Source organism: Aulonocara stuartgranti (assembly GCF_965226115.1).
Source record: "Aulonocara stuartgranti genome assembly, chromosome: 1".
Taxonomy (NCBI): Eukaryota; Metazoa; Chordata; class Actinopteri; order Cichliformes; family Cichlidae; genus Aulonocara; species Aulonocara stuartgranti.
In genome coordinates, this window is record NC_138939.1 from 16866936 (window position 1) to 16879220 (window position 12285).

At 41.5% G+C, this 12285-nt stretch overlaps 2 protein-coding genes and 1 long non-coding RNA gene across 3 annotated transcripts; 1 reads left to right on the forward strand and 2 right to left on the reverse strand.

The window, feature by feature from the left end:
* Positions 1-4963: 4963 nt before the first annotated feature.
* Positions 4964-5438, forward strand: LOC309710181. The gene is made up of 3 exons (XR_014277676.1): positions 4964-5061; positions 5138-5250; positions 5336-5438. It is a non-coding gene; the product is annotated as an uncharacterized lncRNA (long non-coding RNA).
* Positions 5439-5748: 310 nt separating this feature from the next.
* LOC309708739 (uncharacterized protein) lies at positions 5749-6725 on the reverse strand (the record flags this gene model as incomplete). The annotated part of the gene is made up of 5 exons (XM_082537015.1): positions 6554-6725; positions 6415-6477; positions 6271-6330; positions 6057-6188; positions 5749-5892 (listed from the first exon to the last, which is right to left on the reverse strand). The coding sequence occupies exons 1-5, from the start codon at positions 6647-6649 to the stop codon at positions 5749-5751; spliced, it is 495 nt and encodes a 164-aa protein (XP_082393141.1). The 5' UTR covers positions 6650-6725.
* A 351-nt stretch (positions 6726-7076) lies between these two features.
* On the reverse strand, positions 7077-8057 carry LOC309708819 (uncharacterized protein; the record flags this gene model as incomplete). The annotated part of the gene is made up of 3 exons (XM_082537131.1): positions 7704-8057; positions 7515-7585; positions 7077-7342 (listed from the first exon to the last, which is right to left on the reverse strand). The coding sequence occupies exons 1-3, from the start codon at positions 7874-7876 to the stop codon at positions 7077-7079; spliced, it is 510 nt and encodes a 169-aa protein (XP_082393257.1). The 5' UTR covers positions 7877-8057.
* Between the last annotated feature and the right edge of the window lie 4228 nt (positions 8058-12285).

Here is a 12285-nt window from a genome sequence, read left to right on the forward strand (position 1 = left end):
CTATACAAATGAGGCTTTATAGTAGTTGTATATACATGTAACAAAAATAACAACGAAAATCAAATATTTTCTATTTTTCTCACAGTGGACATGGATTATTTTTCATTACTATCAAATCATTCTTCAGACTCTTGTATATAAATGTTATGTGTATTTTTTGATACATGTAATGTACTTAGATAATCTCTGTAAGCACGTGGCAAGTTGTCCTACTTAGCATAGCGATGGTGATGAGTGAAAAACTATTGTGACCTGTATCCACCACACACTGGAAAAACCACAGTATGAAATTCATCTGTTTCTTTCTGCATGTAATATTTCTTTCCATGTAATATTTATTATTACCACTCTAATTGTTAGCGCTGATGATCTGAAGCAGTTTTTAGTGGGTCAGCACCCATTAGACTGTTTAAATCTGTCTGGGTTTAGCATGCCTAGTTTTTTGTTTAGTAAAGCTACTGAAAAATCAGTCTAAGCATTAGTAGTGCCTGGTGTGCAATCTACATATGAGATGTGCACCAATGCATATGTACCAATATGTCAACATAGTTGCATAACTATTTCAAGTCAATTGGCTTGTGTTACTGGCATCAAGTTAAAAAAAACAAATAAAAACATTTCCCAGTTTAACATTTAAAACATTTGATGGTCCATCAAATATTTGATGGACTGTGAAAACACAATGTTAACACTTGTTGACATTGTGTGTGTGTGTTTTTTTTACCTTGCTTAAATGTTATTAATTTTAAAAGAACTCTACATAAATGTTGTTGAAGGATTTCTGTTATATTAAAAAATATATCTAAAAATGCAAAGGCCTCTTGCGCTTCCAATTTATACAACCCCCCCCCCCCCCCCCCCCCCCCCGCCCAAAACAAAACACATCAACAGTTTTGCTCAGCAACACATCAAAATGGAGAAAAACATGTGTATGTAGAATAGAATAGAATAGAATTCAACTTTATTGTCATTGCACATGCACAGGTACAGTGCAACGAAATGCAGTTTGCATCCATCCAGAAGTGCTTTAGTGATATAGATACAGTGGGGCAAAAAAGTATTTAGTCAGCCACCGATTGTGCAAGTTCCCCCACTTAAAATGATGACAGAGGTCAGTAATTTGCACCAGAGGTACACTTCAACTGTGAGAGACAGAATGTGAAAAAAAAATCCATGAATTCACATGGTAGGATTTGTAAAGAATTTATTCGTAAATTAGGGTGGAAAATAAGTATTTGGTCACCTCAAACAAGGAAAATCTCTGGCTCTCACAGACCTGTAACGTCTTCTGTAAGAAGCTTTTCTGTCCCCCACTTGTTACCTGTATGAATGGCACCTGTTTGAACTCATCATCTGTATAAAAGACACCTGTCCACAGCCTCAAACAGTCAGACTCCAAACTCCGCCATGGCCAAGACCAAAGAGCTTTCGAAGGACACCAGGAAAAGTATTGTAGACCTGCACCAGACTGGGAAGAGTGAATCTACAATAGGCAAGCAGCTTGGTGTGAAAAAATCAACTGTGGGAGCAATCATCAGAAAATGGAAGACATACAAGACCACTGATAATCTCCCTCGATCTGGGGCTCCACACAAGATCTCATCCCGTGGGGTCAAAATGATCATGAGAACGGTGAGCAAAGATCCCAGAACCACACGGGGGGACCTGGTGAATGACCTGCAGAGAGCTGGGACCAAAGTAACAAAGGTCACCATCAGTAACACACTACAACGGCAGGGAATCAAATCCCGCAGTGCCAGACGTGTTCCGCTGCTGAAGCCAGTGCATGTCCAGGCCCGTCTGAAGTTTGCCAGAGAGCACATGGATGATACAGCAGAGGATTGGGAGAATGTCATGTGGTCAGATGAAACCAAAGTAGAACTTTTTGGTATAAACTCAACTCGTCGTGTTTGGAGGAAGAAGAATACTGAGTTGCATCCCAAGAACACCATACCTACTGTGAAGCATGGGGGTGGAAACATCATGCTATGGGGCTGTTTTTCTGCCAAGGGGACAGGACGACTGATCTGTGTTAAGGACAGAATGAATGGGGCCATGTATCGTGAGATTGTGAGCCAAAACCTCCTTCCATCAGTGAGAACTTTGAAGATGAAACGAGGCTGGGTCTTCCAACATGACAATGATCCAAAACACACCGCCCGGGCAACAAAGGAGTGGCTCCGTAAGAAGCATTTGAAAGTCCTGGAGTGGCCTAGCCAGTCTCCAGACCTCAACCCCATAGAAAATCTGTGGCGGGAGTTGAAAGTCCGTGTTGCTCGGCGACAGCCCCAAAACATCACTGCTCTCGAGAAGATCTGCATGGAGGAATGGGCCAAAATACCAGCTACTGTGTGTGCAAACCTGGTAAAGACCTATAGTAAACGTTTGACCTCTGTTATTGCCAACAAAGGTTATGTTACAAAGTATTGAGTTGTATTTTTGTTATTGACCAAATACTTATTTTCCACCCTGATTTACGAATAAATTCTTTACAAATCCTACCATGTGGATTCATGGATTTGTTTTTCACATTCTGTCTCTCACAGTTGAAGTGTACCTCTGGTGCAAATTACTGACCTCTGTCATCGTTTTAAGTGGGGGAACTTGCACAATCGATGGCTGACTAAATACTTTTTTGCCCCACTGTATATTAGCAATAATATAGATATGTGAGTATACTACATAAATGGGTCTATTATGGTATGTTATAATGTACACGGTATGAAGTATGTTGTGAATATTCTATAACTAAGTATGTAAAGGCTGTAGTGAGTACAAGCTATGTACAGGCTATGAACAGGATATAAATATGAAAAACTATACAGAATATGAAATAAATAACTTTACAGAATCTGAGATATACAGCTATACAGAAATGGGAACTATGCAAGTTGTAAACAGTTGTAGGATTAAAGATTATCGAATGTACAGAATGATTATTTACACAGAGCTATACAGTAGTGCAGTTAAGATAAGTGAGGGTGTAGATAGTTTCTACAGAGGCTATATAAAGTGCTAGTGGTTGTGAGTGGTGGTTCAGTCCATGTTATTATTGTGTGTTTGAGGGTACAGTTGTAGAGATGGAGACCACTTTACAACTAGAAGTCTTTCAGCATACACTCTGTGTCTTGTATTATGCTGCTTTACAACATCAACTCATCTCCCAGAGTGCATTTCTGCCTAGAGGGTGTAAAGGGACATGGCCTTAGAACAAATGCCTCAGTGTAAACATAAAGGCTCCAACAAGCTTATATGAACTGTTCTTTAAGTCTCTGTGGATTCATGTGAGACTGGCAGTTAAAAACGTGGCTTCTGGCACATTGTCATGTGGATGATTGCAAAAAGAGATTGTACACCTAGTAGTTGTTTATGGCATGGAGTAGTTTATCAAAGAACCTTTTTTTAAAAAAAAAAACATGAAACAGATATACATACTACTAGTACAGATGGTACAGCATGCATAAATTTAAACACACCATAATATCTACCTTAATTGAAGCCACTAAATCATCTGATAGACCTTGTAGGTCAGCCTCAAAATCTTTGGTTGCCACAACATTTGTGCTGAACTGGCTGTGCTCATTTAGTTAAAGGAGGAGCAAAGGTAGATCAATGAGTACAGCTCAGTAAAGGAATGACCTGTTTATGCAAGCTAATGGCTCCCAGAGCAGTGTCAGTGCATGTAATAGGTCCCAGTAATGTCTTCCTTGTACCATTTAATTTCTCTCTCTCTCTTCTTCCACCTCTCCCAAAGGAAATCTTTATCACAGGCAATATAACTCTGGCTTCTTCAGTCGCTTCAGACAACTTTACTTTGACATTATAGGCCAGCATGATGACCTAATATGTATTAATATGTATACTAGCATAGACAATCTACAGGAAATGTATATATTCAGTATTACCCTAGGTCTTTACAGAAATATGATAAAAATAGACATTTTTTTTCCTGTTTTAACACAGAAGTCAAATAAGAAAAATTTAAAATTAAGTTAAATGAAATTATATTTTATTCACATAGCATGAAATCACAACAACAGTTACCTCAATGAGCGTTATATTGTAAGGTAAAGACTCTACAATAATAAAGAGAGAACCCCATAAAAATCAAAAGTCCCCGAAGCACTTGGCGACAGTGGGAAGGAAAAACTTCCTTTTAACAGGAAGAGACCTCTGGCAGAACCAGGCTCAGGGAGCCATCTGCCACAACCGGTAGGGAGCGAAAGGAGAAAGACACACTATGGAAGAGAGCCAGAGATTAATAATAACTGATGATTAAGAGTTGTGTATAAACATATAGTGTGTGAAAAAAGTGAGTGAGTGAAAAGAAACACTCGCGGGAATCCCACAGCAGTCTAGGCCTAAGCGAGGCAGGATAACTAAGCGAGGATTTAGTCACCTGGGCCGTGTTTCAGGAAGCCGGTTTAGTGGAAAAACTGAGTAAGTATACCCTGAGTTAACAAAAACTCTGGGTTTTCGGTTTCACAAAGCGAGTTCAGCTGAAGCCTGAGTGAGTCACTATGACGACACACGCCGTGAAGCTAACCTGCCCCCTAGCAGGTTTACTACAACTAACCCTGACGTTCTCCGCCTCTTTGTCGGAAACCTGACAGCAGGAAGTGTCAGACATGGCGTGTCCCTTCCTTGAAGAGCCAGTAGATCTTGAAGCCCAAATTCTCCGCAGAGCACTCCGCCGGGAGAGAGTGATCAGAGCGCGTATGGACATCTTATCATTACCTGATGATTTCCTGTGCGAATGTTACCGTTTCTCAGCACAATCAATAAGTTATTTGGATAACATCCTCAGGCCATATATTGCGCATGTGACACATCGCGGACATGCGCTCAGTCCATTACATATTCTTTGTACCGCACTCCGTTTCTTTGCAAACGGGAGCTTTCTGTACAATATCGGTGACGCTGAGCACGTTTCCAAGGCTACCGTCTGTTGGGCAGTCAGGAATGTTACAGTAGCACTGAAACGTCTCCTGCACTCGTTTGTGGTGTTCCCCGGTCACAGACCCACAAGATTCATCAAAGAGGGATTCCACAAAATTGCAGGTATCAGGATGAACAAAACTCAATGCATGATGTGGTAATACGTGAACTACCACTCAAATGGTACATAAATTTCCAGGGTTCCCAGGCGTGATTGGCTGTATAGATGGCACCCACATCCCAATCATTGCACCCTCAGCAAATGAAGGAGACTATGTGAACAGGAAGTCCGTCCACAGCATCAATGTACAGGTACATAATTCCCTGTAGCATTTCACACCAACAAGTGATGGCATCATGGTAATGGATGCTAATATGTGTTCTCTGCACTGGGTAGATCATATGTGATGCTGCCAACATCATCACAAATGTGGAAGCCAAGTGGCCAGGCTCTGTACATGACTCACGAATCTTCCGGGAATGTACACTGAGCACCAAATTTGGACATGGTGGGTCGAAGTAACTGTGAAATATACAGAGACTAATTGCCACAGGGACGTTTGCACTGACATGTATTCTTCTGTCCTAGGAGAGTTCACTGGTGATAGGGGGTACCCATGTCTACCCTATTTGCTCACCCCTTACCCTGACCCTGAACCGGGCCCACAGCAGCGTTATAATCTGGCCCATTGCAGGACACGGGCCAGAGTTGAAATGACCATCGGAATGCTCAAGGCCCGGTTCCAGTGCCTTCGTGGACTCAGGGTCACCCCAGCAAGGGCATGTGACATCATTGTGGCATGTGTGATCCTACACAACATTGCCACGATTAGAGGTGAACAGTGTCCAGCTGAACCAGACAACAGCAGTGATCCACACGATGAACATCCTGACCCACCCACGAACGTACAGGATGGAAGAGCAGTCAGAGACACCATATGCCACAACCATTTCCTGTGACCCGTCAACCCAACATGTTACAAGACAAATACACAGATACTGTGGTCAACTGCCTTTATTGGTCACCCTGTATGTCCTGTACACAAAGAATAAATGCGTATATTAGTATGTTGTACAAACACTGACATGATTCGTCCATCTATGATCACTCCACCCACCCTTAACTGTTGTTCCAGCAGTACAATCTCCAGCTTCGACTTTTGGATCTGCAGCTGGAGGTGCACCATTTCCATGTCACACTTTCTTATCTTCCTGGCCAGATATGTCTTATACAGCTGCTTCACAGGGAGCTATTGCAACAAGGGACATAGCATTAGCATCCATAGTACATGCCTACTTAGGTTGGTTGTAAATCAGTGCTGAACAACCCACTGTGGAAAGGTTCGTTGTAGGAGTGGCTGGACCCTCTTCCTCTTCATTTCCAGCATCACTCTGCCGGGGACATAGTAAGTCCATGGTGTCATCATAGTACCACATTGTCGTCAGTTGTTATATTTTCCACTGTACACTGTATACCTCATAGTGTGGCTCTGTTGCGGCCTCCTCTGTAGCAGCTGTCACTGTTTCGTCATCATGTGCCTGTGGTGGAGACATTTAACAACATTGCTGTTCTACTGTTGACACATGTAGTCTGTGGAGTATTACGAGTACTCACAACTGCATGTCGGTCTGGCTCAACAGGGGGCTGCACCAGATGCAGTACACCATCACCGTCAACTGGAAGAATATGGGGTTCATACAGGTCACTCATGACTTATGTGGGCGCAAATGGCAATTACCAGACATACCAATCACCATACACCTCATTGTCAGTATGCTCTCAGAGACAACCGACACTGAGAGAAGGCAAAATCAGTAGGTGTCAGGGTGGAAACGCTTTTATGAGCTTTATGTTGCATTGAGGTATATGTTCATATGTTACACTTATTGGGAAAGGTACGGAATGTACTACTCGCTCTGTCTCTGGGAACAGGGAGCTCACCCTGTTGTTAGGTTAACACACACACACGCATGTATGCAAAATTAAAGGACACTGCTATGCTCATAATAAAGACGTACCACTGCAGCTCGGTGTGTGTGAGTCTCTCCCTGGGCCCTCACCCGTGCAGCACGTTAACAGTTTCCAAGTGTCTCAGTGTTGTTTATTCACCTAACTGTTTGATGACTGTCATTCTCTGTCAGTAGGACAGTAACTTCACTACGACATAGTTCATTTTGGTCAAGGTGACTGTGCAGAATGGATGTATGCACGCCATGTATTGTTTTGGATTTATGTAGGCACTTGTGTCTTGTGGGGTTGTTGCCACAGAGGATGTCCCCGCAGAGATGCCTTCAGCCACAGGGCGCCCACTGTTTTGGCTGAGGGCCAACTGCTCAGCCTCTGTGAGTGGTGGTGGTGGAGGACCCCCACCTGTTTTTCGGGCCTCCGCTTTTTTTCTGTTGGCTGTGACGGCACACATTTGGGCATACAGAGTAGGCAAATGTGTACTTGTGATGTGCTCAGATAATTTCAATATGTGCTTACAGGTGGTATATTACTGTAGCCTCTAACTGCAATTGATTTACATAGGACACACAGACCAAGCACTATGGCTCATAATACAATTACACCTTACCTGTTTGGACTATGTTTTTATACTTCATTTTTACTTGCTGCCAGGAACGTTTGGGGCCTGTTGGGTTGCACCTGCGCTCACATCACATCACAAAATAAAATGTATAACATAATAAATAGAATGACATATGATAAAATAACGTGTTATATGGGTGGAAATCCCTAGATCAATGTTTAAATTAACACTGACGCATTGACTCTGTCGGCTATGTTTTGCCATGCATGCTCCCTTTCCTTTGCAGCTGCGGCTGTGTTACTTTTTTTCTGCATGATGTGCATGCTGTCGGCATATGCTGCCATCAGAATTTCCGCCTCGAGCGCTGTGAAATACGTCGACCGCGCCTTCTTTCCCTCCGTCTCCATGGTGACTCGCTTAATCTGTGCTCCACTGATCGGGGCTTTATGTATCCTCGTGCGCGTGCTTAACTTGGGGTTGTAGCAACTCCGCGTTGATTGAACTAATTGTTATCAGCCTTTCTGAAACGGAATATTCCGAGTTGGACAGTTCGGGGTTACTCAACCGTGAGTGTCGTTTTTCACTCTGAGTTTTCTAAACGGGCTTCCTGAAACAGGGCCCTGATCCAGCCCTGACTATATGCTTTGTCGAGAAGGATAGTTTTAAGCCCAATCTTAAATGCAGAGGGTATTTGTTTCCCAAATGTAAACTTGGAGCTGGTTCCACAGAAGGTCTGAAAGAAAAAAGGAAGCTTGATTAGACCTTACTGTCACTCCTAAAATGATGTTAGAATATTAATCGGTTTCAGGGAGTAATAATTTAATAATATGTGTTAAATGTTCCAGAAGTCAATCCTTGAAGAAGTGCATTTATCTTAAGTGTCTCGAAAATTACAATACTTTGTAGAGGACAGTAACTGCAATTATGTGATGGACAGGTGACCTGCTCACGGCGTAATCTGCCTCTCACTCAGTGACAGAGGGATAGGCACCAGCACCACCGAAGCCCTAAATCGGATAAGGGGTACTACATGTTATTGTTGCAGATATTCTTTGAGTGCAAAACAAAACCATACATAATGTTATTGGTGTCTATAGGATAACCATAGTCAAAGAAAACCAACCAGGTGTTTCAGGCCTATTAGCACACAAACATTTTTTTAAAATTTTATGTTCTCTGAAAATATTTCATGATGAAAATAAAAGATAGCAGATGTAAATGAAGCACAAGAGGAACCTAATGGAACTTCAGATGATGATGTCACATCCAGAAGATTTCATCAGACTTAGAGAAATAAATTATTTAGATACAGAGCATCTCCTGAGCATGCTAGAAGTAACTGTGTAGGAGTTTCTTTCTGTTGTCTTATGAGAAAATCTTTGGTGATTTTTTTGTTTGTTTGTTTGTTTGTTTTGTAGATTAAACAAATCGTAAGTGCTTTCTCCACAACAAAAATACCTGCATAAATCAAAAATTGCAGACAGAAACATTCCATGTTAAAGTCTACAGTAATAAAAGAGAAAGAATAGAGTAAAATAATACTGTAGCTGATGTAGTTAATTGTGAATTAATACAGCTGAGCAGTCCTGATATGCTGCCACACGTCAAAATAATATGTTGTTGCAGGTTTTGTTAAGAGACAAAGTTGTGTGTATTGTCATGGTTATTTGCATCTTAACAGGTTCCACCACCCTTGTGACTAACACTGTTATCATGTGATAACATTGTGGTTCACAGCCATACCCCAAACACATAATTTCTTAATTAGTTTCTTCAGTGTTGCTAAGCAATTTCAACTGTACCAGCAGATACAGGAGCCAGAAAGAAACCGTTTTAATCAACACTTACTCCATCATGCTCAGGTTAGGTTCAGAGAGACACCAGTTTTTCTACATCATCAACGTGTGATGTCAAGAGGTTGCAACTATTTTCTGCGTATTAATGTAAAATGTGTTTAAATATTTAGATTGCAAGTTAATGAGGGTTTTTACAAGTTTGTAGTGATACTGGTCACAAATACATTAGGTTGGCTGTTTCCACCTGTGGTGGATGGAACAAATTTCATCTCTCCTAGGTTCCATCAGATTTTCCCTCTTATGTGATTTCTCATGTAAGAAGCAGGTAGTCAGTCTCAGCTGGGGCCATCCTCAGATGTTCTGCCCCAGTGCCACCCTGATTCGATGATTGGTGAGCAGAATAGTGATCAATCCCTGCACCTAAAAATGGAAACGGACAACCATAACCACAGATATAAGAGCTATAGAGGTACTCGTTGCTCTGTTACCATGGCAACACTGGGTGGGGGTGGGGTGGGCATCATCATCAGCTCTCTGAGATTGGCTGTTGGTGCTATGGTGCAATGGTTCAGCTCAGTTGGTTGTTCTGCCCTCTGACTGGCACGGATAATGGTTCATTCTACCTTGATCTGGTGGACAAATGGGAAAGGCTGTATAATTGACACATTAAAGCCTAATCACATGAAGCATGAAAAGAATAATTCCTGATTCAGTTATGTAAAAGCCATGTCAGACTTTGCCATTAAGGAAGCATCCTTTGTCTGTGCATCTCTGTGTGAGTGCGCGCATGTGTGTGTGTGAATCACATATGGTCACATGTTTCTCACCATTTAGTCTCAAATACAAATTAGGCATAAATACATTCATTAGAACTTTATAAATAAAAGAAAAAATAATTCTAAACTTTATATATTGTGCTTGAAGTAAATTTTCCTTTATCATACAAAAATTACACTTCTGTAATTCTGTAAACTATGATAGTTGTTCCTACAACTCACAGACAGACATGCAGTATACACATCACAAAACCTAGCTGATGAATTATTACTGACATGGTAACACTGTCACCAAAACAAGTGAATTCCCTAATGGAATATTGTATGTTCAGTATCATATAGTCCATTAAAACATGCAATATACACCATATGCACGCACTAACGCAAACACATGAATGCTTCCACACACACACACACACACACACACACACACACACAACACTGTGAACCTTCGTGTTGTCTTGCTCCCCTGGGTCTACTTACAAAGCTCTTTCCCAGCAGTGCAGTAAGACTGTTGATGCTCTGGGAAAGTGTCAGAATAACAGAAGAGATAGTTACTACATTGCTCAGACTGCCCTCAGGGTAAGGATATCTCTCAAACAAAATCAATAGTAGCCTGCAACAAATAAAACTCATCAGCGTTATTATATGTGAGTCACACGTGTGGTTTCATGCTCACTAATGAGAAGGTCCAGGCATCCTCTGACTGTTTGTAAAGACTCAACTCCTTTGCGCTAATTTATATGTTGGCTTCTTCACATATAATAGATGTTTTATTGTGCATTTTGGACAAAAAGACAACTGTAAACAATACAAAATCTGGTTCCTCAAGAAACAACAACTCAAAGGGCTTTTTTTTTTTCAACAAACTGTGTCAGCTTCTCAACTATATCATTTTTCTTTCTCTTTTCCCCCTCTCTTGCTAAGATGCACTACAGCCAAATCAACTGGGCAGCCTACACATTTTACCTATAGGAGCTGCTCAGCCATGGAAACTCGTGACATGAAGTTCCTGGCGCACAGTTTTTGTGCTGATTTTAATGCCTAGGAGATTTTAGAGCTCTGCAGTTACTGAGTCAGCAGAGCGTTGGTGACTTTTGCACACTGTGTGCGTCAGCACTCAGCAACCCTGCTCTGGAACTTTATGCGGTCTGCCACTTCATAGCAGAACTGCTGTGGTTCCTAAATGCTTCCATTGACCGTGGAATATTTATGAGGAAACAAATTGCACAAATTGACTTGTTGCAGTGGTTACAATGCCACACTCAAATTCAGTGAGCTCTTTAGAGTGACCCATTCTTTCACAAATCTTTAAAAACTCTATGCACCTCAGCTAGTGGTTGTGAAAACACCTGGATTCTAAGACTAAGTGGTGTGGCTCAGTCGTCTTCTTTTTCTTTTGGCAGGTCCGTTTAGAGGTCACCACAACAGATTATCTTCTTTGATTTCACACTATCCCTAGCGTCTTCTTCTATCACATCAACCCTCTGCATGCCCTGCTTCACTACCTCCATGAAAATTTCTGTGGTCTTCATTTTTATCTGCTGCCTGGCAGCTTGATATTCAGCTTCCCTTGACCTATATATATCCACTATCCATCCTCTGCACATGTCCAACCCATCTCAGTCTTGCCTTTCTAACTTTGTCTCCAAACTGCTCAACCTGAGCTGTCCCTCATATATACCACTTCATCCAGGGTACCCTAGAATTCCTCTTTCAGTTCTAATTGACATCCAACTTGTGGGGAATAAGCCCTGGCAATATTCAACACCACCTCTTCAGTTTTAGCGACAAACACGTGACCCTATCTGACTCTCTCTTCACTTTCATAATACTCCCTAAATATAAAATCCTCACTGTCATGCTGCTTCCTAACACACCTTACCCCTCTCCTCTTCCGTTTCCTTTGGGAAAGAGTGGCAAAGTTTCCAACCTGTTGGCCCATGACCTTCTTGATTCAACACTACTCATTTATCGGGGCTTGGGACTGGCAATAGAAGCATGCTGCCTTAGTGTGGCTCAATACTTTTGTCCATATAGTATACTGGAGTTCACTAAATATTTTCTGACTACTAGCAATTTTACATTTTCTAAGTAATTCAGACTGTAATGTTTCCTAGTGCCCATGGCAAATTGTAATGCAAAGCATCTAAATATTCAAAAACGGTGCCATCGCTTTCATATGTAAATTTAAATTTATTGTGTGCAAATAACAGACTTTTTATGACTGTGAAGAATAATCCA